Source organism: Ambystoma mexicanum, chromosome 11 (assembly GCF_040938575.1).
Source record: "Ambystoma mexicanum isolate Mex_15411 chromosome 11, UKY_AmexF1_1, whole genome shotgun sequence".
Lineage (NCBI taxonomy): Eukaryota > Metazoa > Chordata > Amphibia > Caudata > Ambystomatidae > Ambystoma > Ambystoma mexicanum.
In genome coordinates, this window is record NC_090934.1 from 1,255,986,477 (window position 1) to 1,256,014,431 (window position 27,955).

Here is a 27,955-nt window from a genome sequence, read left to right on the forward strand (position 1 = left end):
ATGGAAGGATGATGGATGGATAAGCAGATGGGCTCATTGATGGGTGGACTGGCAGATGGATGGATAGATAGATGGATGGATAGATGGATGGATACATGAGCAGACACGCTAATGGGTGGATGGACGGATGTGCAAGCAGAAAACTTTTTTTTGGGGGGGTCCCCACCCCAACCCCCCATTTCCTTTCAGTTTATATCTATTATATCTATTACCAAAAACCCACATCCCATTTATATTATTTTTTAACCCTCCCCAAAAAATTTGATGGGTTTTTTCGATAAAAAATTTGCAGTAAAAACAACAGCGAAAAAACATCCCGCGATGAAAGGACGTTGTACCGATTTTGCCGCATATATATGCAGGGGGGAGACCCCCAGCAGCCCCCCCTTAACTCTGCTATATTAGTTCTTTCCATAAACCCACCCCCCATATATATAAATTCATCTGAGCCAGAGGTTGGACTTTACTGAAAGAGGCACAGGGTTTATGCCCTAAAGTGCAGCTCGGCAATACCCGAGGCACTGGCCACATTATGCGTCTGTCCATGCTAGATAATCTTACCTGCTGAGGAGTGGAGCAAGTAGGGGTCTCTGTGAAAGCCCACTGTGGGCTGATGGCAGAGCAGAAGGCTGTTGAGGAAAAGAGAAAATTAAATGAGCGAGGTACTGAATTATGGATGCACACCTTATATGTGTATGCAGACATGTGCTGGGTTTTAAACAATGTTTGTTTAGTTTGTTTTATAATTTATAATGCGCATCATACCCAGAGGTAACAGGGCGCAGCATTTACAAGTATATGCAATCCTTAGTTATACAAGAATATATACAGATTACATGCAGGCAGAAAAATTACAAGGGTATAAATACAGAGAGGGTCCATTTACAGGCATAGTAGGCAGCAGGAGAGTGTGCAGGCAGTTCCCAAGGGCATTACATACAGAATAAAATCTAATACAAGGGCTAATTACAGAGATACTGTCAGACGTGAAGTGGATGTATGGTGAGTACCATGACAGTGGCTGATCAGTTCTAACTGTGACCTTGGTGATGGTTGTTAATGCTGATTGTTGGATTTCAGCCATATGATGGGGTTGGAGCTAAACTTGTGGTAGGATTGGTCTGTTCTTAGACTGGGAGGCAAAGTATTCCATAGTTTGGCCACTTTCACCAGGAACCATTACCTCCAATGGTAGAAAGTTTGAAACTAGGTATGGAGAGTTGATCTCTGTTAGCAAGTCTCACTGTTCTCCAGCATGGGGTCTGGCATGGACTCACATGCTCATGAACATTCCCCGTCGTCAGGCTGGGAATCCTTGGTAAAGAAAAAATCATTATCAGTTTCGTTTCTGATCCGTCTTTCTTAGTAGTAACCAATCACTGATCTCTGGGTCATACTGCCCCCAGCCAATGACTGCCCTCTCCCTAAGCCCCGCCTCTGGCAGCCATCCTCAGATTTTTACCGCACGCTCAAGTGTTGGGAGTCCTCGTGCTTTAGCTCTCGAGTTTTTTACTGCGTGTTCACGCTTTTTCAGGAGATTTTCTAATTTTCTCAGTTTAATGGAGCCTCAAGCTCCACCGTTTCTACTTCCGACAACGGGGACCCGTTTCGGAATTCTTCTACGCCCCTCAAGGGTGAAGTTTTCGTTGAGTTTACACTTCTTGGAGGATTCCAGAAGATCTGCGGCCTACCTCAACGGACATGGCCCAGGACAAAGGAAGCTTGATGCCCGGATCCAAGCTGTTCAGGTGATGCCCTGGATGCGGATTGCAAAACGTTTTCAAGGAGGACGAGCATTTGCGATGTCTCTACTGCCTTCATGAGGACAAGACGCACGTGGAGAAGGACTGTGTGTTCTGCAAGGACCTTTCGGAACTGACCAAACAAGATCGTCGTTCCAGACTTGCCGCCTGGCTGGAGAAGGGCACAGCAGGTGAGAATGCGAAGAAAAAGTCTGAGCGGGCTTCTAAGTCCTGTGAGGGCGCCCTGGCGACAGGGGCCCAACAGAAGGCCAAGCACCGCGAGTCCGCAGGCACCAGGAGCGCCGAAAGGTCGGGCTCTTCGGCTGCCAGGCAAGGCGCTATTTCCCCGGCACGTTCGACCACGAGCCAGCACTCTGGTTCGGGGAAGAGGAAGTCCGAGAACCCGGGTAAGCCGCTGGAGCGGACCCAGTCGATCTCGAAGGGGGAGCGAGGCGCTGACCCTCACCCCAAGGCGAAGGCCCAGGACGCACCTGAGGTGGTGAGGGCTTTGATCCAGCCAGCAAAGGCCTCTATCAAAGTGGTCGCTGCGACCCTGGCGAAGCTGGCTGAGACTACGCCAGTGGAAACGGCCTCTGGGCCCAGAGTATCCCTGCCACCGCAGAGGGAATCCTCTTTCCAGCCCATAGTTAAGACCCCCGTGAAATCCCCGGCGGAAAAAGGGGGGGGGGCGGTGGCCATTACAGACTCAGAATCAGCCTCTGAGGAGGAGCTGGTGGAAACCGAGAAGGGCCTCAACGAGAGGTCCATAGACCTCAACGAGAGGTTCGAGAAGGTTCAATCCCAGGGGGCGGTCCCTGCTGACGTGATCGAAGATAGCAATGACGACGACGAAGAGGGCCCAGTGGAGTGGCCATCCCGTCTGTCGCAGCCATTACCCGAGCCCCAGGATAGCTCGATGGCCATTTTGTTGGCAATCCAATCCTTATTTGCCGAGATGAGGACGAGATTACCATGGACCCCGACGGAGGATCCAGAACCAGGCCCGTCGGGAAGCCCTCCGAACAAGCAGAGGAGAGTCCACCCTGCTCCGCCCTTCGTGCCTGCGAGACCTGTGGACCCCGCGTCCCCCTCGCCGGACCCCAGAGAGGATACGGCGATGGATACAGCGACGGGGACGGACGATGACGGCGGCGATGACACAGCAGACATCCCGTCATCACCCCCCCGCGGGCTTCTCCAGCCGACGAAATTGGCTCTTTCCACGCCATGATAATCAGGGCATCCGAGCTCTTCCAGCTCTGCCCTGAAGAACAAAAAAAGGAAGGGTTTCTGTACCAACGACGAGAGGCCAAGAGGAAGACGGTCCTTGCGGTGCCTTTGCTCGACGACATCTGGGACGAGGGGCTTGCTGTCCTCAAGAACCCTTCCACGACACCCGCCAAGAGGGACAGGTACGAGAAGAAGTACCGAGTCCCTGATGCCGCCCCCTTGTGCCTCAGGGCCCAGCCCACGCCGGACTCTGTTGTCTCGGCAGCGGCTAAGAAGAAGGCAGCGGGTGCGGCAGCTTCAACTTCCACTTCCCCGCCGGACAGCGAGGGCAAGAAGTTGGACTCCATGGGACGACGAGTCATCTCGGCGACGACGATTAAGGCGGCCAATGCCTTAGCGATCGTGGCCCGCTACGTCAGGGAGCTCTGGTTCAAGATAGCTCCCCTGCTAGACTTCCTGCCTGACAAGAGGGCGGAGGCCCTAGAAATTCTGCAGGAAGGTGAGGTGGCGTCGGATCACGCCATAACCGTGGCAACGGACATTGCCGATACCGGATTTCACCAACTGGACAACAGAGTTGGCCTCCGACGACGAGGCTGGCTCAAGGCAACTGACTTTCGCCAGGACGTCTAGACCAGAGTGTTGGACATGCCATTCGACGGCAACAAACTTTTTGGTAAGGCAGTGGACGAGTCTCTACAGGCCATCAAGACCGACTCGGAGACGGCCCGGGCCCTAGGGGTGCTTCAACAGCGAAGGCCCTTTCGGAGCTCCGGAGGCAGACATGGTGCCTCCAAAAGGATCCAGCGGTGGCTCCTCCACTTACCGCCAGGTGGCCCACTCCTCTTCCCAGGAGGCCTACAGAGGTCGCGGCAAGCAAGGGGATCCCGCCATCGTCGCCAAGGAGGCCAAGGCCGCCTCCAAGCAAGACTGACCCGGCCGTGTTGTCGGGCCCCCACGAAGCACCCTGGCAGGAGGCCGGCTGACGAAGTTCGTCAGCGTATGGGAGTCCATCTCCACCAACCGTTGGTTGTTGGACACCCTGGCCAACGATCACTGGCTGGAATTCCAAAATAAGTGCCCTCGCATTCCTCCCGTGGCCAGGAAGGAGAATCACGTCCCTCAACTGCTGTTGGAGGTAAGGGCGATGCTCAAGAAAGGCGACATCGAGCTCGTCCCCAGGAGGCTCCGGGGCTCCGGAGTGTACTCAAGGTACTTCCTCGTCAGAAAGAAGACAGGCGGTTGGCGCCTCATCCTGGACCTGCATCAGTTAAACAAATACATCAAGGCGCAGAAATTCAGGATGGTCACCCTCCAGCACGTGCTGGGACAGCTGGAGGAAGGCGACTTCCTGTCGTCGTTGGACCTGGAGGATGCTTACTTCCACATCCCCATTCTGAAAAGGCACAGGAAGTTCCTCAGGTCCGTGGTTCAGGGACGCCACTACCAATTCAAAGCCCTACCGTTCGGATTAAAGTCGGCACCCAGGGTTTTCACCAAGTGCCTGGCACCTGTGGCAGCACGGCTGCGCCTGCAGGGGATCCACGTCTACCCCTACCTGGACGACCGGCTAATCCTGGCAAGGACAAGGGAACTCGCCATCGAACACACGCCGAGGACCGTCCGGTTGCTCACGGAGCTGGGGTTCACCATCAACTACCCCAAATCCCACCTGGTTCCATCGCAAGTAGCACTGTTTCTGGGAGCGAAGCTCGATACGGTGAGGCAATTGGCCTCCCCTTCAGAGGAGAGGACCAAGACCATCCTGGGCAAGGTGCGGCACCTGTTAGCCACGGACGTAGCCAGGGTGAGGTCCATCAAGTCCCTTCTCGGGATGATGTCCTCATGCATCTATCTTGTACCCCTTTGCAGACTTTGGATGCGTCCGCTACAGGAGTTACTCGATGCCCGTTGGTTTCAGGCGACGGGCTGCTTCGAGGACAGGATCCCTCTCGACGAGGAGTTCCATTGGGCGATCCTATGGTGGGGCACCTGTGCTCACCTCACTATGGGCACGGACTTTCAAACCCCGGCGTTTCAGGAGACGGTGACGACGGACGCCTCTCTGGAGGGTTGGGGGGCCCACACCGGAGATCTCCAGGCAAGAGGCCTTTGGCTCCCGGAGGAGAGGTCTCTCCACATCAACATTCTGGAGCGCTCAAGTCGTTCCTTCCGTCCCTCAAGGACAAGGTGGTGAGGATCTTCACCGACAACACCACCACAATGTTCTACATACGGAAGCAAGGGGGCACCAGACCCCAGCCCTATCCAAGGAGGCCAAGGATCTGTGGCACTGGGCCGTCGCTCAGGGGATGTTTCTGGTTCCCTTCCACTTGGCAGGAATAAAAAACACCATCGCCGACTCACTCAGCAGGGAGCTGCGCTCGTGCCACGAGTGGGAACTGCGCCAGGATCAAGTGGATCGGCTCTTCCAATGATGGGGCAAACCTCAGATCGACCTGTTCGCGACGGCGATGAACTCCAAGTGCCAGAGGTTCGCCAGCAGGTTACCACAGCCGAGGAGCATGGGGGATGCTTTCTCGTTCCCCTGGGACGGCCTGTTTCTATACGCGTTCCCTCCGTTGCCATTGCTGCTCCGCCTCATCAACCAGCTCAAGAAGTCCAGGTGCAGGATGATCCTCGTCGCAACGGCGTGGCGGAGGCAGATCTGGTTCCCGGACCTTCTGGACTTGTCAACGTCACCACCAGTCAAGCTGCCGGCGGACGCGCATCTTCTCTCCAGAGAAGGAGGTGCCATTCTCCATCACGACCCACAGTCGCTGAACTTGCAGGCCTGGCTCCTGCAGCACTAGAGTTTGGAGGGTACGATATACCGGCGGATTGCAGAGAGGTTCTTGCAAAGGCCAGGGCGTCCTCAACTCAAGTGTTACGGTCATAAATGGAAGAGGTTCTCTATCTGGTGCCGTGCACAGAAGATTAACCCTCTGCGGATTACGGCCCCTCGAGTACTGCCGTACCTACTGTCGCTGGCCAAAGCTGGACTGGCTCACGCCTCCATCAAAATACATCTGGCTGCCGTCTCCCGATATACCAGGACTACAGGACGGGCGTCCTTGTGGTCTCATCGCCTGGTGAAGGAATTTATGAAGGGACTATTCCGATCATTCCCCCCGGTGAAGGCTCCTGCCCCGGCGTGGGAGCTTAATGTGTTGCTGACCAGGCTCATGGGGACCCCATTCGAGCCTATGCATCCGGCGCCTTTGAAGTTTCTGTCATGGAAGACAGCGTTCCTCGTGGCCATCACCTCTGCACGACGAGTGGGAGAGATCCAGGCCCTATCTTGCAAGCCTCCATATTTGACTTTTCATGACACGAGGGTGGTGCTGAGGACGCACCCGTCCTTCATGCCCAAGGTGACGTCGGACTTCCACCTCAAAGAGCCCTTGGTGTTACCAGTTTTCTTCCCGTCGCCTTTGACGCCGGCCGAGAGGACTTTGCACTCTCTGGATGTAGCTAAAGCGCTGAAGTTCTACATGGACCGCACAAAGAGTTTTCGGAAGACGTCACAACTGTTTGTGAACTTTGGGTCTGTGAATCAAGGGAAGGCTCTCTCGAAGACTTCCATTTCCAGATGGCTCTCCGGCTGCATCATGCACTGTCACCGGTTGGCAAACCGACCGCTGCCCGGCCGTCCGAGAGCCCATTCGACCAGAGCGATCACTGCTACCACGGCGTTCCTGTCTGGTGTGCCCCTGCTGGACATCTGCAGGGCTGCTACATGGAGGTCGATGCACACCTTCACAAGATTCTACTGCGTTGATCGGGACTCCAGGGAGGAGTCCAGGATCGGCCAAGCAGTACTGCGCAACCTGTTTGCCTAAGGTGAGCCTGGTGAGGAGGTAAGAATTGCTTAATGTTGAGTTTGTATGTAATGCTTAATGTTGAGCCTTTGCCACCTCCTGTGGTTGTGCATGTGTATACTGCTATGTATTCTTTTATTCATGAGCATATGAATCCATGCCAGACCCCATGCTGGAGAAGGAACAAGTTACTTACCTGTAACTGTTGTTCTCCAGCATGGGTCTGGCATGGATTCACATGCAAACCCTCCCACCTACCCCTCTGCGGCTCTTCACTTGGTCATACTGCCTCTTGGCGTGCTACCAAATCTGAGGATGGCTGCCAGAGGTGGGGCTTAGGGAGAGGGCAGTCATTGGCTGGGAGAAGTATGACCCAGAGATCAGTGATTGGTTATTACTAAGAAAGACAGATCAGAAACGAAACTGATACTGATTTTTTCTTTACCGAGGATTCCCAGCCTGACGACGGGGAATATTCATGAGCATGTGAATCCATGCCCGACCCATGCTGGAGAACAACAGTTACAGGTAAGTAAATTGTTCAGTCTTGTGGATGCCAGTTTATGGAATCTCTCCGCCTGGTAGGTAGGTGCGGCATTGTTGAGAGATGTATAGGTGAGAGACAGAGTTTTTAGGAGGATTTTGTCGTAGGTTGGGAGCCAGTTGTTCTGTCGGCAGATCTGAGATGTGGACTTTTCTGGATATGCCTAAAGCTGCTCTAAGAGCATTATTTTGTAGAGTTTGAATTCTTTTGATGGTGGCTTTGAAAGATCCTAAGTAAAGGGCATTGCAGTAGTCCAAGTGCGATAAAATAAGGGCTCTGGCTAGAGTAATGCAGCTGCTATCGGAGAGGAATGGCTTGCCAGTGCGTATCAGTTTGCACCTATAGGCAGTAGAGGATGCAAGAGAGTTGACCCGTTTAGTAAATGAGAGGTTTGAGACGAGGTAAAAGCCAAGTGTTTTTACCTTGCGTTCTACTTTTATGATGTTGCCATCTATTATGAATGATGTATAGTTAGTACCTATTTTTGTTTAAGTTGAGCGGGGTGCCCAGGATGATGAGTTCAGTTTTATCATCATTCAAGCATAGACCGTGTGTGGCCATCCATGCCTGGATGATGATATACACTCTGTTCACCAAGGCCAAATCCTTTTCATAATCCCCTGAAAGCGGGAGGAGGATCATCTGCATAATTAGTGTAGGTGATAGCAAGATGATCCAGATCATCGAAAAGGGGCTTAGTGAACATATTATAGAGTGTAGGCGAGACACATGACCCCTGGGGCACACCGCAGGTGATGGGTATGGGGTCTGCAGCTGCTAGTGGCGAGAAGACCCTCATGGTTCTGCCATTAAGAAGGATCTTATCCAAGTGATTGCGTCACCAGAGAAGTGTGCTGCTGTGTTTAGATGGTTCCAGAGAATAGTATGGTCGACTAAATCGAAAGCAGCTGATAGATCTAGGAGAAGGAGTAGTGCTGATTTACCACTATCTTTGAGCTCATTGATTTGGGTCTTAAGATCGATGAGGGCTGTTTCTGTATGAAGTTCACAATAAAGTGCTGCACAACAAGGGGGTACAGTAATGGGGTAAAACAACGTGAAGGATAGACCATTGGAAGGACATGTATGGAGGGGATATGGAGGGTTACAGTTGAGGGCACAGGCTAGTGCACGGTGGGCGTGCTCCGGCCTCGATTATTTGGTTAGTGGATCCACAGCGGTGCTCCCAATGGAAGATATATTCTTGTTGAGTTTCACGTGATCTGACCTACCTTCCTGCAGTGTTCAGTCGCGGGGACTGCATCAGCGATTCCCTCCCTTGCCTTCTTCTGCTATGAGAAATTTAAGCAATGTGGGCTCCCTTTTAATTCCTAAAAGATCCCAAAGGCGGGAAGACATCAAATAACCTCTTGTGTCTTTCCCACCTTTGCCTATGCTAATTCTGCTATATGAACCCCAAATGGGGCAAGACAATAAGCAACTCCCATATTTAACTGCATTTTGACATCCCAAAGTTTACTAGCTCTAGAAAGCAATTTAAAGTTGTGTGTTTCTGCTTAGGATTCCACTTGTCTGATTACAGTCACTTCCTTCGCTTTTTAATGCTTGTTTGTTTATTATTTATAATGCGCATCATACCCGGGGGTAACAGGGCGCAGCAATTACACGCATATGCGAAGCTTAGTTACACACAGTTATACAGGATACAAACAAGTGATAAATTATATACAGAGAAGGCATATGTACAAAACATGATATTCAGTGGGTGAACGTATGGACACAGGGATATATATACAAAAATAGAGTCCAGGGGATCGTTAGTTGCACGCTGTTGTTGTTGTAGCAGTAGGCGAAGGATTTAGGAATGCTGGTTGTTGGAATTTAACCAAATGATGGTGTTGGCTCTAAACTTGTGATAGGTTTGGTCTGTTCTGAGGCTGGGAGGCAAGGTGTTCCATAATTTGGATGCTTTCACCGGGAAGCTATTACCTCCAATTGTGGATCATTTGAAGCTAGGTATAACAAGACGATCTTTATTGATAAGTCTTACTGGTCTAGTGGAAGTTTGCTTATGAAATCTCTCAGCCAGGAAGATGGGTGCGGCATTGTTAAGTGATTTGTGTGTCAACGATAGAGTTTTTAGGATGACTTTGTCATAGGTTGGTAGCCAGTTGTTCTGTCGGCTAGTCTCGGATATATGGTCTCTTCTGGAGATACCTAGGGCTGCTCGAAGGGCATTATTTTGTAAGATTTGGAGTCTTTTGATAATGGCTTCGGAAGCTCCTAGGTCGAGGGCATTACAATAGTCCAGGCGTGAGAGGATGAGGACTCTGGCTAGGGTAATGCAACTGCTTTCAGATAGGAAAGGTTTGCCATTGCGTATCAGTTTGCACGTGTAGGCTGTGGCAGATGCTAATGAGTTGACCTGTTTAGTGAATGAGAGGTGAGAGTCGAGATAGAAACCAAGTGTTTTTACCTCGTGCCCTACTTTTATGGTGTTGCCATCAATCATAAATGATGAATAATTAGGACCTAGTTTTTTTTTAAGTTAGTCTGGGTGCCCAGGATAATGAGTTCGGTTTTATCATCATTCAGGCATAGACCGTGTGTGGCCATCCATGCCTGGATGATGATATACACTCTGTTCACCAAGGCCAAATCCTTTTCATAATCCCCAGAAAGCGGGAGGAGGATCTGGGTATCATCTGCATAATTAGTGTAGGTGATACCGAGATGGTCCAGATCATCGAAAAGGGGTTTAGTGAAGATGTTATAGAGTGTCGGCGAAACACAGGAACCCTGGGGCACACCGCAGGTAATGGGTATGGGGTCTGCAGCAGCTAGCGGCGAGAAGACCCTCATTGTCCTGCCATTTAATAAGGATCTAATCCAGGTAACGGCTTCCTCAGAGAAGTGTGCTGCAGTATTTAGGTGGTTGCAGAGGATGGCATGGTCGACTAAATCGAAGGCAGCTGAGCGATCTAGGAGGAGGAGTAATGCTGATTTCCCATTGTCTTTAAACTCGTCAATTTGGGTCTTCAAATCGATGAGGACAGTTTCTGTGCTGTGCTGGGGACGGAAACCTGATTGCCTAGCTCCTAGTAGAAGTGTTTTTGAATTTGAGTGTATGCTACCTTATCCAAGATTTTTATAAGGAAGGGCACAGTAGTGATAGGTCTATAATTAGTGGGTGTGGATGGGTCAAGGGTGGTTTTTTTTTAGGAGTGGGAGTACCCATGATTGTTTAAGGTTAGTGGGAATAATGCCCGTCGGGAAGGATGCATTAATGAGTTTGGTGATGAATGGGGATAGATCACGGGCAGCATCCTTGATAAGCTGTCCAGGGCATAGGTCTCCCTGACAATTCAAAGGTTTGAGGGACAGAATCATTCTTTCCACTTCAAGGATGGAGACCTTGGTGAAATTGAATCGTGTGGATTCGTCTCTGCTAGCTTGTCAGTGGTACTGGGGGTGAGGGGATCATTTAAGCCAATACTTTTGCATGAGATTTTATTTTGTAGAGTGGCTATTTTATTGGCTAGGGCAAATTGGATATCCTCGCACCATTTTTTATCTTTCGTGCAGGAGTCGGGTGGTGCCATTGGGGTCTCTATTTCTTTGAGGATGGTGAACAGTTCCTTTATATTAGATTTGCTATTCGATATGCGTGTGTCAAAGGATGTTCGTTTTGCTAGGCAAATTTCTTTTTTGTATAGGGAGGACATTTTAGTCAGTTTAAGTTTATTGGCTTCAGAGGGATATATGAGACAAGTAGCCTCACAGTTTTTTTTCTGTTGTCTTACATTTTTTAAGAGAGGTGTATACCAATTATTTAGAGAGTTTTCGGTTTGCTAGGTTTTAGTTTCGCGGGTGCGATCTGATCCAAGGAGGTGGTCATGACTATATTAAATTCTTCAACCAGTCTCTCGGGATAAGTTGTCCTGGAGAGAGTTGAGAGTGGGGAGTAGCATCGGGATGAATCTATCCACGGTAATGCTCTTTTTATTTCTGGTAAGTGTAGGTGGAGCTCCGACGGCTGTGGTCGGTAGAGGTTTATTGGTGGAGAGCAAGAAGGACACGAGGTGATGTTCTGTCCAGGCTAAAGGAGAGATCGCCTGGCAGTTGTGGTCTGCAACCCAGTCAAGAATTCTACCTTTCTAATGGGTAGCAGTGTTGCTTCTTTGAGTAAATTCAAGTTCTGATAGGGTGTTAGCTGTGGCTTTGGCAAGCTGGTCTGGTTGAAGTAACAAAAACGAAGGTAAAGGTGGGCACTACGATGTAACTCATACGTTGAACATTGAAAGTTGTTCAATCTAGTAAAGCTTTCACCTGGGGCTACCAGTTATAAAGAGGTCCTGTGGCATAAGGACCAAAAAATCATGGAACAAAGAGATAGAGTAAAAATGCTCTATCAAGAAATGGTGCTCGCAGTTGGCCCTAAAGAGGGCTGAACATTCGGAAGATAATGTATCAAATAGTTTGTCCACAACTTATATAATAATAAATTTCCTTGCCTCAATTGCAGTAATTGCAACTATATTATAAAAGGACCATTCATCAGTCATCCGCACTCTGGAAAAAAAAGCTCAAACTAAGAGACTCTGGCGCTGAAGGGTATCAATGAAGAGATAAACTATATGTGCTATTTCTAATTCTGCAATTTTTTACTTTTTACTTTTTTCCTCTGTTTCTAGGGTTGAACCTTGCTGTTTTGCCGCCTGGGATACCACTGTATTCTAAGCGTGTCTCCTTGTTTTAGATCACCAAGCTTTTTAAGATGGACACCTTTATAGAACAGTTAACCATTTGTGGACATAAAAATGTATTATGAATATGCCCCACCTTGGGCCAACTAACACATACCTTAAAACTGCAACTGTTGGTAAATCTCTGTGTTCCACTGCAGATTTTTGCAAATTCTACTTGTAACTACATTCTTTGTTCTCATGACGTTCTTGGGTTCTATGCTTGAAATGACATTCTGTTTGCCTGATTGCCATTTAACCTTTCTACGAGATATGTAAGATTTTGTGCCAGCGCCACAGTAGCTTTTTCTCATTGGAGAAAGCGCACGCATTGTCTATGCACTGGTTTGCAAAGCTTCCCTGCTCCCATGGTGATTGTCCCGCCTTCTGTGACGTCACAAAGGTGGGACCCAAGGCGTACGTGCATCTACACGACGCTGTTGGGTCAACATGGAAACATTCAAATACAGAAACAGTCATTCGCGTGCACGCTCGTGTGAATGCAGTTGTCACTGACACAGCGTCTCTGACAGGTAAGGTTGACTCCATTTTCCCTGCTCTTACGGCTTCAATTAATGTTTCTTGTTATTGATTAGTTTCCCTGTGGGTTTTACAGGAGCCCTCACTTCCACTCATTGCTTCTCACGCATATGGAGAAACATTTAAGAATTACTTGAAACATAAGGTATGGGAATTTTTTTTATAAACAAGGTTTTGTTAATTTGCGGTATATACAGATACTCAGTTATTGACGGAGCTTTTTCTGCTTTTTTCTTTTCATGTTCTTTCCGTTGTGGCACCCTTGGATGGGTATGTGTTTAAATTTGTTCATCTGAAATGTTGTTGTTATGCAATGTTTGACAATTACTGAAATGTTGGTTAATGTAGATAGATCACTGAATCAATGTACCGCCCTGATGAAGGTTTTTGTAACCGAAATGCATTGGCATCTGTACATATGAACCTAACCAGATTTGGTGCAGCCTCATTGAATATGACAGAATAATATTCAAAAAGAGCTACGAAAAAGGGATGTGAATAAACATTTCTTTAAATCATCATAATTGATGGCGATAATTTATTATTATACAAGTTGTGGACAAACTATTTGATACATTATCTTCCGAATGTTCAGCCCTCTTTAGGGCCAACTGCGAGCACCAGTTCTTGATAGAGCATTTTTACTCTATCTCTTTGTTCCATGATTTTTTGGTCCTTATGCCACAGGACCTCTTTATAACGGGTAGCCCCAGGTGAAAGCTTTACTAGATTGAACAACTTTCAATGTTCAACGTATGAGTTACATCGTAGTGCCCACCTTTACCTTTGTTTTTGTTACTTCATACTCGGCATAAATTAAGGTGGAGGCACACCTATACAGAATTCCACAAAAGAAACATTTTTTCTATCTTTCATAACATGTCATTCGCTGACATAGAAGGCTTGCCACAAAAAAAGCAGAAACATTAGGCTTTACAGCTGAAGAGGCTGACAAAATCTTAGGATTAATTAAAGACACTGGTTTCAACACAGCCAACACAAACGCAGGAGATCCAACACGGCAAATCAAACAGTTAGAATACCTGATTCGCAAGGAAATAAACTGAAAACTTTATGCAATAACACTCAGCAGATATTACAAGAACCACAGAATACCGAGGGGCCTATGCATTCTATTAAGGCCTACTCTCTGTAAGGAGAACAAAGAGTTTGTCAAAAGGTGTGAAGCTATACTTAATAAATGCTCTCTAGATCTCATTTTATTAACGATACAAGAATTGGCAAAGAATCAAGATGATTTGGGACAAGAAATACAAGAAATAGAGAAAAAATTAGTTGCGACCCTTAACAGAGAAGAAGTAGATACTATACTAGAGGATATCAATACCAAACTATCAGACTACACTAAAGAGCTGGAAAGCAAGAAGATTAGAAAATGTAAAAGAGACACGTATAACTATTTAAAGGATGAGGTATATACCTGGATGGAAAAATACAGACCCCCAATAAGAAAACCTAAAGCAAACCATACGAGTGAAACATCAAGTTCAGGAACAGATACAGAAAGAGAAACAACTCAACAGGAAGAGGAACCCAATCCAAATACCTCGGGATCATCAGGTACTCCAGATAACTCTGATAGAAACAGAGTTCCTTTGTTAGACAAAGGCCGAAGAGAACAAGAAAGGGCCAAAGAAAAACGAAAAGAAAAACCGAACACAAGATTGCAGCAAAAGAAAACATAGTGATTAATCTATCTTCGAGGGTCTTAACACCTAAAGAGAATCAAACTTTACAGAAGGGACTCAGCTACGTTCCCACATATAACAGTACCCTTTTTGAGTCAAAGATTGAACTTTACAAACTAATACGCAAAATTAAGCTCAAAGTGTTTTTCAGTGAACTAGAGCAGGATCAACCCACAGATGATGACCCCTTAGATTTCAAAGAATTTAAGAGTAAAAGCAACTTCATTCCTCCTATCACTGTACCTTCTGTTGATATATTTCAAAAACAAGTTACCAGAGACCTTGAGAAAATTAAATTTGGACATTCCAAAAATCGCAACATGAAACCACATGAACTCTGGTTAATCAAAGATTTATATGGAGATGAATCTATCACCATTAGGTCTGCGGATAAAGGAGGCAGTCTAGTATTACTCAACAGCCAAGATTACGATCAAGAATGTATCAGGCAACTCAATGATACCAACGTATATGCTTTACTAGACATTGACCCCACTGAGGAAATAAAGAAAAATTTGGAGGGTCTACTCACAAAAGCGGAAGAATTAGAATGGATTAGTCACAACACCAGAAAGATTCTTACGAATTCTAATCCACTTATTCCACATTTCTATATTTTGCCTAAAGTTCACAAAGATCCTCTGAAACCACCAGGTAGGCCTATTGTAGCCGGTATGGACAGCATTCTTGAACCTCTGGGAAAATATATAGACTTCATTTTACAACCACTCATTCAAAAGACAAACACCTATATAAAGAATTCTACACATTTTTTACAGCAACTTCAATCAATACCATTCAACTCTAATCATATTTGCTTTACCATAGACGTCAAAAGTCTCTACACGTCTATTCCGCATGATCACGGTCAAGAAGCAGTAGAATGGTTACTTTTGCAAGAAGAAGACATTCCAGCACAGAAAGAGTTTATTATGGTACTTCTTGAATTTATCATTAACAACTCCTATTTCCAATATAAGAATTTGTTTTTCCTTCAAGTAGCCGGCACAGCCATGGGGGCCACTATGGCACCCTCCTATGCCAATGCATTTATGCATACATTTGAAACTGAATATGCACTTAAAAACATCAATTGGAACAACAACCTAGGGTTGTGGATCAGATATATTGACGATATTTTTGGCATCTGGACAAGCACCGAAACAGAACTGCTAGAATTTTTTAATTACTTAAACAGTATCGATCCCAGAATACAATTCACACATGAATACTCTACATTTTTTGGATGTGGAAATAAGGATCACAAGCCATGAGTACCAAACAACTATTTTCAGAAAGAGTACTGATCGCAATAACCTTTTGCAAAGACTCAGATTTCACCAACCGAGCCTAATCAAAAATCTTCCCTATAGTCAGATGCTAAGGGTTAAAAGGATAGTCAATGACCCTTCTGATTATGAAAAAGCAGTGAAAGACATGGGAGACAAGTTTTTGGAGAGAGGCTACTCTACGGCTGAAATAGAGGCAGCCACCATCCGCACAGCTACACAAGGCAGAAAAGATTTGTTGAAACCTCAAGTAAAGAAGAAATCCACACCTCCTTTAATTTTTATATTCAAATTTTCCAGACAAAGCAGGCGGATCAAAACCATAATTAAAAAGAACTGGAACACAATAACGTGTGATCAAAGAATAGAACACCTGCTTAAGGAATTTCCTACTTTTGCGTATCAACGTAGTCAAAACCTTAAAGACAAACTAGTGAACACTAAACCTCCACGCAAGAAGAAATTCACAGACCGCATTAGAACATTTCCTTGCCTCAATTGCAGTAATTGCAACTATATTATAAAAGGACCAATCATCAGTCATCCGCACTCTGGAGAAAAAATTAAACTAAGAGACTATGCGACTTGTGGCACTCAAAACATCATTTACGGCATCAAATGCCCATGTGGATTTTTCTATGTAGGTGAAACACAACGCACAGCGAAAATTCGCTGGAACGAACATAGATCATGCATCAGGAACCGAACAGTTACCTCAGCAGTAGCAAGACATTGGTGCGAGAAATGACAGTTTGGCACAGATAAAATTTGTGATCCTGGAGGTGGTACAAAGAAACAACAAATATGAAAACTTCAAAAGCGACTTGACCAACGAGAAACGTATATCAAATGGATGTTTAATGTTTGGGCATTATTTAGAGGGACTTTGACCGATAGTAATTTGCACGACTGGGGGAGTCAATCTGAGTAGCAGGTATCATGGTGAGACCGCATTTGTAGATAAAGGCGATACCTCCTCCTATAGCATTGGGTCTGTCATGGCCCAGGATGGAATACCCCCCGGGGACTGCTAGCATGATCATTGGGCCTGCAGCAGGGTGTAGCCATGTTTCTGTAATGGCAAGAAAGTCTAGATCCTCTTTCAGGATCAGATCGGCAACTTCTGTAGCATGTGCTACCAGCGATCTAGAGTTTATTAATGCACCTTTTATCTGGGGACTCAAAGATGTTGGTATGATAGGCAGAGGGTCATGTGGGGTTTTGGGATTGCTGTACTTAGTTGAACTTATTTTAGAAGGCGTGGAGCCGCAGTGGGGGACAGAGGGCATGCTAGGGGTCCTAGAATTAGGGGATATGTTCAATGACCTCGTGAGAGGCTCGTATAATTTGGCTAGTCTCACTCTGAGATGTAGATTTCTATCCGAAGTTGGACATGGTTTTCATGTGAGGTGGTTTAAGGCGTCTGCCATGTCCTGGACAGAGGTGGTAGAGGAGTTGGGTAGGGTGGTAGATGTCGCGGCTGGCAGTGTCCTGTAGGCAGGGGTCATAGGTGCCATAATGTAGAACGCGGTGTAAAGGGCAAGGATAGTCCTGTAGAGAGTCTGGTTGGTGACTAATGGGGGCATGCTGATGCTGATACAGTGAAGGAGTTTCAATGTAGGCTAACATGCAATGTGCATGCGAGAATATGCAGAATCAGTGGCAGTAGTTCACATAGAGTAGGCTCAATATCAGAGGGTTCACCTAGAGTGTGCATCTAGATTCAGGTAAGCAGTTCAGGCTAGACGCAGTGAATATGCTGAATATGCAGTACACACAGTCAGTGGAGTACATAAATGCGAAGTGTGTTGTGTAGGCAAAGGAGCAAAGTGATTGGGGCAGAATACAGTGTGCACAAGCAATAGAGCACCTAGATTCGAATTTTAGCAGTCATGGCTGAAAGGCAGTATATATGCGGCAGAATGTAATGTGCACAAACAATAGAGCACCTACATTTGAATTTTGGCAATCAGGGCTGAAAGGCAGTATATGTGTACAATGTGCAAAAAGAATGCACCTAGACTCGAATTTTGGCAGTCAGGTCTGAAAGGCAGTATATATGTACAATGTGCACAAACAATAGAGCACCTAGATTCAAATTTTGGCAGTCAGGGCTGAAAGGCAGTATGTATGTGGCAGAATACAGAGTGCACAATCAGGGGCACCTAGAGTCAGAATATTTATTGCAGGCTATGTTCAATGCGGATACAACAGTAGGCAATAACCAAAAATAATGGTACATCTAAGTCTGAGTTATACAATGCAGGCTAAGAGAGCAGTATAAATGGGCAGATTGTGCGCAAGCAGCAAGAAAACACAGGTTGTCACAGTATTTGTAGGCATGGCGCGTGTGCATAGAGTTTGGAGGGATTGTATTGAATGGGTCTATAAGTTCCGGGTGCCTGGTTATATTGTTGGTACAAAGTCAGAGAGGCAATAGTAGGTTACTCACAGCCTCATTGTGCACGGGCAGGGGGTCTGACCCTAGGCTCTGGTCAGCTCGGGACAATCTCAGGACAGTTGCTAGCCTTGCCCTCAGGGCCTTCTCAGGAGGGTCTGCTCATGCCTACCAGCCTCCGATAGGCTTGGATAAGCAGAGCAGAGGCCAATCAGGAGGAAGGCTGTTACCAGGTAGGGACACTGGGCATGGCAAATCGATCAGGAAACATGGGCGGCCATCTTTGAAAAACAAACACCTCGTGTGTTGTAATGGCGTAGATGGCACAGTGAGGGTCAAATGGAGACAACACAGCTTCTGTGCAGCATGAATGCATTAGTGGTAAATGCACATAATTAATGGCAAAAATGTCGTGGCTACTGCGCCTAAAGCGCTAAGAATAGCCAAATTATAATCAATAATTTTTAAATGATGGCAAATGGTCAGCATACCTCCAGATGGACTTGGTTTCAGGAGGATGCAGTGTCCGACTGCTCCTGCAGTGGACAGGAGCTCCTGCGCCTACTCTAGATGGGCTGCAAATGTCCTCAGCTCAGGGCAGTAGTAGCCTTGCCCACAGTGCCTTCCCAGGAGGGTCTGCTCAGGCCTACCAGCCTCCGATAGGCATGGACTAATGCGTTTTAGTTGTATATAATCAGGAGAAAATATCCACCAAGCAAAGAAGCACTTACTGTTTTGGGGTTGGGGGATTGTTAGGCCAGATTTTCTAAAGTCTAACTAAGGGCTTCATAAAACCATATCTGAAGCAGTACAAAACACCACTCTTAGTATAAGTCTGTACCACCTGAGAACATTTAGTAGCATAAACAGAGCAACCATGCTTATCCTAGGAGGGAGAAAGGGCTGTAGCTTGGTACAAAGACATTGTAGCATACATATGGGCCAAAGAAACACTATGTATTGTAAAAATAATGATTTATTATAAATACATGTAGGCCAAGATTAATCTTGGGAAAGGTAAGTACTCTAACATATCATATAACCACAATTATAAAAAAAACAACTCAATACTTGTGCTATACAAACACAGGTATAACCTTATTTATATTACAATAAGCAATAAAGGTGAGTCAAACACATTCAGTATGGCCTTAAGTATGGCCTTAAGCTAGTCTTGTGGAGTAAAACTAGGTTATATATACTTTCAGAATACAATAAGTAATTCAAGGGCAATAGACCCTGTTGGCCCCCAATATATGTACAATGTTATTCAATTGTAGACACAATTAATAAGACTAACACTGTTACAAGTATCTCTCGCAACATATGTAACTTTCTTCTTTCAACAATGGATACGGTTAGTTACTTTTTAGAGCAGAGTTCAGAGGGAGTAACTTAACTTGTATACTACCTGGAGGGGCCTTAAGGTACTCAAGGATAATTATGACCACATTAAACAATTTTAGAAGTGCACTAAAGCAATTCAGGGAAAGCAAAACTCAACAGCATTTACAATCTACTCTTCTGACCACACACAGAGTGACTTCGGTCAGGCAAGCAAAACTACTTATTTGAATTAACTTAGCAATATGTCACGACCCTTGCCCAAAACCCCCTCTGGCAAACCCATTGGCCAGGTGGAGTCAGGACTCGGGCCTCTAGAGCCTGGCTTCCTCTTCAAAAGCCCTCATAGGGCCAGCCAGGCTCATACACCATGAACAACAATGTGCTTGGGAACTACTTTATTGTATTGTCAGCCAACATGGAGGCATCCACATAGTTTGGTTCCTAAGAACCAAGCTATGCAGTCTAGTGTTTTGGGTGTGGCAGGCCTGGAAATACTTTCCCTGGTACTACTTTACCTGGGCTATACAAACCACACCCTGACTGCAGAACATGCTTTGTGTTACTTTGCAGCTTGCAACGTGATGCTCACTGTGTCCAGCTATTCCCTCGAACCTCGGAGAAGCAGCACCTGCAAGGAGACAAAAGGAACATCATTAGCAGCAGCATCTTACCTGCAGTCTTCATCTTTAAACACTTGCAGCTACTGAGAACAGCTTCCTCGAATCTGCACGCCTCCCGGACAGAACGACCTGAAAGAGGAAGGTAGAGGCAACATTAAAGAAAGCTGTAGAGACATTTACAAATTACAAACTGCTCAAAAGGCTCACCTGGCTGGTCGCCTCTCGGCTGGCACCCCTCGCATTCCACTCGCACTCCACTCGCGCTGAAGAACACCGCGACCTACAAGGAAGGAAAACACAGGTTATCAAAGGCAAGACTTTGCAGCGCTGTGCATAGCGCTTACTTACCGCATCATAGCGCTCTTAATGCGCCATCATTTACCAGCAGGGCTCAACCAAGCCAGTTCTCCGCGCTGAAGCTCTGTATACCTAAGGGAGAAAAAAGAGACATTTTAAACAAAGAAAGGCATGCAGGATAGCAACAAAACTAAAGAACAGCAATAAGACCTACCTAAACAATATCAAACGGGCCGGCATCAGTGAAGTAGCTGGACCACACTCGCCCATGAAAGACAACTCGCCCCTGCAAAGAAGGCAGGACGGAGAGCACACCTAATTCTACCACAAGGTGAGGAGACGGCGCCAGAGGGACTGAAAGCATACGTGGGTGGAGGGAGGATACTTACCCCAATCAGTCAGTCTTGAACACAGCCCTCCTGTATTTTCAGGCAGAACCTTCCCTGCAGACCGCATCAGGGCAAAGCTGAGAAGCATACCAGCGAGTAACCCAGTTGGGTGGCGTCCCTGTGGATACCAGGTGAGCGTAACAATATTACATTTGAAGAAGAGCGGCATCTATTCAATGTCAGTATAATCTATTGGTATTTAAACTATAACACTATATCTGTTCACTGAATAAATAGTTTAACCAAGGATACTTTTCAGAAGTGTAACATACAATTCCAGGATAAGTAATAACTTTATGACTATTTTATAGGGGCTCTAGAGCAGTTCAGGGAAAGCATAACCCAATTATACACTTTAAGAAAGACACAATGTATTTCAAGATAAGTAAGGGACCTATTATACTTTTAAGAATGACACTCAGCAATTCACCAGTAAGTAAGAACGTATATACTTTTAAGAGGGCCTACAAGCAACTAAAAGGCAAGTATTTACTTAGACTGCTTTAGAAATGCACTAAAGCAGATCAGGGGAAGCAAAACACAGTGACACACATTTAGAAATACATAACGTATTTCAAGGTGGGTAAATCCTAATGGTAAGCCTTTACACTCATTCGCTTTAGAAATGATAAAACTCTACCCAACACAATTTCTTTTTAGAAGAGTGGAACACAATAATTCAAAGCTAGTGAAATAACGTATATACTTTCTAAAGGAGCAACACACACCTTAAAGGTAAGTATCAACTTTAAGGATACTTTGAAACGTATTATGTACAATAACCAAAGTTACTCAACAACTTGTTTACAAGTACTTTCAAAACTTGTTACATATTTCAAGACAGAAGCCTTCTCTTTTAAAGTACTTCCCTAGTCTATAGCATGAGTTTTCTCAGTGGCAGAAGAGGGACCATAGTGGTCTAGGAGCCAGCTGTAGGAAGATCAGGATAGGGTTCAGTTTCAGGAAACTCAGAGTACCAGAGGATATCTCTTCAGACAAGCATCACTTCAGAGTTAGTTGAAAAGTGGTTTGGGACTTCCCAGAATGCTCTCTATATGCTTTCCAACATTAGGCCTGGGTGAATGGTATGGGCAAACTCACAAACACTCGAATCACCCACTCAGCCTCACAGGATTCACACATGACTTAAGGTAAGTATTACGCAAGCCAACACAATAGCTCAGTAGAAAAGAATATCTTCTGCGTGGGTGCCTTCAGGGTGCAGCAGCACAGGATCTGGTCCTTGGGTTCTTGGTCTGGAGACTGAAGAAACGGACACTGAAGGAAAACTGGTGCCAGTCATTGATGGGGGAGGCTTCCAACAAAGGATTCTTTACAGCTCCTCATGGCTCTGGGAATGTGGTGGCCTTTTACAGGAACCGGATGAAGGACGAATATCGCTGGTTGGATTCTATCCAATCTCTCGGTCCTGCACTCTGGTGAGGGGACTTCAGGGACTTGAATCATGTCTATGGCTTGTCCAGCGGTAGTCCATCAAAGTTTCTGACAAATTCAGACTTCGGAAGACGATGCACCGTACTCTTGCGTGAGGTCCCTGGGTATTGGTAGTTTGCAGCCCAGCAACGTTGCAGCACATCGAGGGATGAATCAAAATGCAGGTCTTCTTGAGACCACTGGTAGGAGTAATCATTTTTAGGGACCCCCAGGTCACTTGGAAGCAAGGGTTACTCCAGGCTCTGGTTACACAGCAGGCTCTCCGGTCGCTGGAAATGGTTACAGCCGTTCCTTCATTTTCCTCTTTGGATCTGGTTCCAGTGGTCGACTTTTCCGCAGCCTCAAGCATCTGAGAATTTATCAGGTACTGCAGCACAACTTCTGCACACTCTCCCTGCAGTTTACACAAAGGGGTGGTCTGGTTGGCCAATCAGGACAGCCATCCCCCCAGAGGGAACTGGTTCCTTCCAGCGAAGGTGAAAGATAAAAGACTGCAGAGTTTTGCACTCCTCTCTCGCTTCCTGCTGTCACAGACACCCTGGAGCCTCGACTGGGAATACAAAGGATTCCCACAGACGACAACATTTCAACCAAGGTCTTTCTCATCTAGGATGGCAGAAGAAAACCTAAGAAACAACAAGCAAATGAGAAATGGCGAAAAAAGAAGGAGCCCACCATTCTAGCAGAATGGTGACCCTCCTGTGCATTACCGCGGCTGATTTGACAGTCTGTGAGTAATAACGACTAAAAGTCATAAAAGTTGTTTCACTTCCACCAGCCATTCAAGTTAACTTGTAATTGTAACAGAAATGTTACCAGGTAAGTGAGAGAGGGGATACAGTGTATTGCCCCCGCACTCCACATAAGGTGTGCTGGCTCACTACATAAAATGTAAATGGGATGGGAATCCCACTTTACTTCTTGGGAACAGTAGTTCACCCAAGCGGAAATAAGAGAAATTAAAAAAGGAAGCCCAAAGGTGCAACCCAGCCTAAGCCCAAAGGTTTTAGGGAACTATAACTCCAATTGCACACTATGGAGAGAGATCCAAAGATCACCCATAAAAAGAGTAAAAGACTAGGTGAGAGGGGAAACTGATTTCCACTCACCTAGGGACAAGGACAAATAATCACCAAGTCCAAGTAAAACGTTCTGTGGTTGACACAGGTTAGGAAGATTATTCGCATTTATGAAAATCTTTCCCAACAGGGATCCACACGGGTGGGAAACGGGACAGGTCCTCACTTCTTAGGGCAGGACCCAAGCACATGAGCACATCCCTGACTGTTTTTATGTAACAAATGCAGCTGAAATCAATTGAAAACACAGGCAAGATTGCTTATTCCAGACAGGCCCACAACATGAGGCCAGGGCCCTAAAATCAGGACACGGCCCAATACCATCAGCACCAGCCTCTGGGATTTAAAACAGAGACTGACTCTGCGATGAGGCACAGAACACACCAGCAGAGGGCTGAAAAGTATAGTCGCCCACCAAAGAGACTTTAGAGTACTCTTAACAGCTCTTAACAGCCACATGGCCCTAGCCGGCCTATCCGACCCCTCCCTGTAAGGAACGTGTACTTCCTGGACCCCAAAGGTATTGCCATTGCCACCTGGAAAGTGGTGTTCTTTATGCAGTAAAAGAGTTGACATTCTTGAAAACATGAATTTACTCCAAAAGGGACTCCCGGACATGTGTAAAGCCCCTTCTGTGTTGCTTAGGGTGCAAGGATGCAAGTTATTTGTTGGTTAAAGAACCAAATCGTAACATCACAAAAAAGCAGAGACATTGCATGATGATGCAGGCACCTTAATATTTTGCAAACTTTGCATAAAGTTGCAAGCGTCAAATGATGCGGCAGACTACAACATAGCACCCCTTAGTAGGTAAAACATTGCATGTGGGATGATGGAGAGGGGGGTGACAGTCCATGTGCTCATGTGCAGTCTCCATTTCCTGGTTTCCTACGCTCTCGCCCTTTCTGTCACCCAAATTGATACAGTGCACACACTGCACAACAAGGATCAGGAACTGGAAGGCTTGGGTTGGGGTGTGTGGGAACTCCCCATATTATCTTTAGTGCTTTGCCAGAATTCTGAGAGGCATGATTTGCGTTATTTTTGTAATCCTTGGACTTTTTGGATTGACAGAAACAGTGGGTTTGATGCACATAGACCGAGTTCAATAACCCAACACACCTCCTCACTTGAAGGTAATTCCCACCTATGTCAGATATGTGCCGAGCAGCAACTGTTGGAACAACTGCATTTTGTCTCTCTATGGTCTACCTGTAGCCCATCTCTTCTCGTAGGTTCTGGGAGTGAGATTGAAATAGTCTGCAACACTGCAGTACAACTTCCAGCCCTCCTGTCACACCAACCTTCCCTTCCTAGGTCTAGTACAGTTTACTTCTTAACAGGGCCCCTTACCAGAGAAAGGCAAATGATACGACGAGACCAGAAGCAACAGCGTGTCCAGACTCTTGACTGGAGTGGCCCAAGTGGGGCACTGCTTTATGCAGGGGTGGCATGGAGTACAAGTGCGTACACACACACAAAAACATACACACTCACTCATACACGTCCGAATAGCATTCTTTTACTATTTGTCTCCACTACCCACCACTAGTCAAATATGTCCTTCCCCACATCAAGTCCTTGAAGATGTGGCACCTAGGCTTTCTGTTTGAGGCCCTTCCCTCTCCCTCCGAGAGTGTCTGCAGGTTCCCCATTTTTTTCCTCAAACCCTAGTTTGCGCAGTGTGAGAAACCTGAGGGTACTCTCACTTTTTTCCCCCTGTATCCTCTCCTCAGGTGGCCAGGGCATGGCATCGCCTTTGGATCCAGACCCTGGGGGTGGACCAGTCTGGGGGGGGGGGATCACGTGGGTGGAGGGACCTTAGAAATTGGGAGTGGGATGCCCACATTTGAGACACAGTATTCCTCTTTCCCTAATACCAAACATCCTATTGTTTCCCTACCCTAGCAGGATATTGTGACTCTTACCAGTCTCCCTCTCCGCAGTTTTGAAAAACACTGGTACGAAGAAGAAGAGGAACAGAGCTATGAAGATTGCCTATAGGAACCAATGTACCATGGATCCCTATGTGCAGTCTCCATCTTGTCCCATTAACGAGGAGAGGCAGAGTCAGGCCTCCCAACCAGTATAAAAAGCAGAGCACAGGAACACACTCTGAGCGAGCTAGGGATGCTGGAAGGTGTAAAGAAGCCAGAGGGAGACCAATTGAGCTGGAGAGAACCTGGAAGGCCTTGCGGAGGCAGAACTGCCCAGACACTGGACCTGTGCGTGCAGGGGAGGCTGCAGTGTGGAGTGGGATCTGTGCCTGCAGGGACACAAACAAGAGGCAGCTGGGGTTGCCTGGTGGCACCCACATCAGAGATCATCCCCTGGGCGAAACTGGGGGCAGACCTTTGAGGGGCAGGTGATAGGACCCTGACCTCAGTCAAACACCCCCTTGTGCTCCTGTTGCTCCCAAACCGTGAGAATGTCATTTTTTGGGGAGTTGCTGAAGTGGGAGCAAAATACAAGGAAGTGCATTCTGTGACTGGAAGTCGAAAACCATTTATTTTTGAAAACTGAGAGGGGTCTGAGCCCAGCTGAGGGAGACCCTTGCATGTGTGAACATTAAGGAGATGTGCGAGAACCCAAAGAGTTTTTGGGGAGAAGTCGAGAGCACAGAGAGGACCCGGAAAGCCAGAGTGCAGAAAGAAGCCTTGAGAGACCGGAGGGGCACGTGGAGCCGAGATGCTGACTCAGTGCTGGAGAGAAGCTGTGGTGTGGCCACGGAGACGTATCTCCAGGAAACAGGGAGAAGGTAGGCTGCAAGCTGCTGGCGATGCGCTGAATGAAGGCGAAATACAGGAGAACTTTGAACACGGCAATCAGTGAGTTTCCGAGAATGAAAGAAACCTGGTGCATGTAAGTGTCAAAGGAATTAATGTGAAATACATTGAAGTGGTCATGCAGAGGTTAAGCAAAGGCCTTGCACAGTCGAAAGTCTTTGATTAACTAAAGAAGAAGGAATTGTGAACAACAGGTCCGAGTCCGGCTAAGGGAGATCTCTAAACATGTGAAAAAAAGGCCCGAGCCCGATCGAGGGAGGCCTGTAGTTAACAGTGAACTAAGTATAAAAAAGGAGTGTGAACGACAGGTCTGAGCCCGGCTGAAGGAGACCCAGGGTCTGAGCCCAGCTGAGGGAGACCCATACGACAGGTTCGAGCCCGGCTGAGGGAGACCTATTGGGAACTTGTGTTTGAGAGGGTCCGAGCCCGGCTGAAGGAGACCCATTGGAAACCGTGACCCCTTAAACTTGTAAACTTTGAAAAAACCTGAAGAAGAGAAGGAACTTTGTTTTGTATGTGTCCAGGCATCCTGCGAACAAGAGACTTTATTTTGGGGAAAAGAATGTCGCAGAAAGCCCCGACTTATGTCCTCAACTGCATCTTCGAGCCACAGAAGCCAGGGTGTGTTCGAAGCTGAATTGTGCCACCTTGTCCTGTGCTGAAAACGTGGAGGAAGGGAACACATTTACTCAGTCGTTCTGACCTATTATTTTCTGAACACTCTTTCTTTTGCATAAATCATTTTCCCATACCATTTGTATTTAGAAGTAAAGATTGGCAATAGGTTTATTAGTATATGCTGTTTGTATTTTGACAAGACTCCACTAGGAATGCGTTATTTTTACGTTGATGGTTGTAACTTGCTCCCATCCTTAGACTTAGGGTTAGCTAGGCGTTCAACCAACACATTGAAGTTCAATAAACACCCTTGAAACTGATCACTTGTGTCTGTCTTCACTATTTGATACCATACCTTCCTTACAGCAGTCCCAGCATTACCTGATCGCTATGTCTGTGTTCCTCCAGGTTCATTCCCCTTTCTTCTATAAGGTGCTTTCAAGCAGCCATCTCCGACCAAAGGCGACCACCCTGACAGTGTTTTTTGGATGGCTCCACTTGTAAGCGCAGTCTGTCCCAGATGCCAACCATTTACCACCAGTTTGACTAAATGACTACTGCTCTGCAGGAGTACAGGGATGAGTAGTGTCTAAAACTCCTAAGTACCACACTACTAGTAAACCAGCAGCGATCCCAATCATAACGGCGAAGAAAGCACAACCTGTACCTCCTTCGCATCTTTTGGTCATGTGGGCCGATGGCAGGCTGTACACTCCAGAAGAGAGCTGGTAACAGTAGGAATCCAAGATAAAAGAGTGGCCAATCAAAGTTCTATAAAAATAAGATATTTCATCAAACTAAACTGCACACAACTAATTAAAACCACTGAAGCCCACCCCTGTAAAGAAAAACACAGTGAATGCATACTTTTAGAGCAAATGGGGCACTCTGGAGAAATACAGGCGTGCAGGAATGGCAATGTTCATCAACAATGCCATTATAGAGTCAAGGTCATTTTAGATTGGAAGTCTCACCAGTCACTACGGCCCTCAAAGGTGAGCCAGGGGGACAGAACCACTATCAGTACCTTAAAAGCTTGTCTTTTGATCTCAACAGCGTTGAGCAGTATTTTCGTTATTGAACCAGGTGTCTCAGCGCTCTTCACAACTGGGTGGAGCAGAGTCAGGGAGCTGCGTCCAACGGCGTGTTGGAATTCTGCACTGGTGACAGCTTGTCGGGTCACTCGCACTGGAAGAGCCAGCAGAAGCAGAGACTTGCCTATGGCATTAAGTGGACTGGCGCAACACAGCGTCTGGGTGCTGCAGCGTGACAGCTTGGAGCTTGAAGAAACTAGTACTTGGCGGCGGGGTCGAGTTGGGGATGCTTGAAGACTCAGCCGTTCTCATACGGAGATGGCAGAGCTTTGGCGTCAAACAAAACTTGGA

The 27,955-nt window shown here is 46.6% G+C and overlaps 1 protein-coding gene across 2 annotated transcripts in view; it reads right to left on the reverse strand.

The window, feature by feature from the left end:
• The window catches only part of SNX22 (sorting nexin 22), a 215,519-nt gene that overhangs the window by 10,374 nt on the left and 177,190 nt on the right, over window positions 1–27,955 (reverse strand). For both annotated transcript variants that reach the window (XM_069624695.1, XM_069624694.1), the window contains exon 6: window positions 562–629. In XM_069624695.1, coding sequence (XP_069480796.1) covers window positions 562–629 — 68 coding nt within the window. The remainder of the gene's footprint in view (window positions 1–561; window positions 630–27,955) is intronic.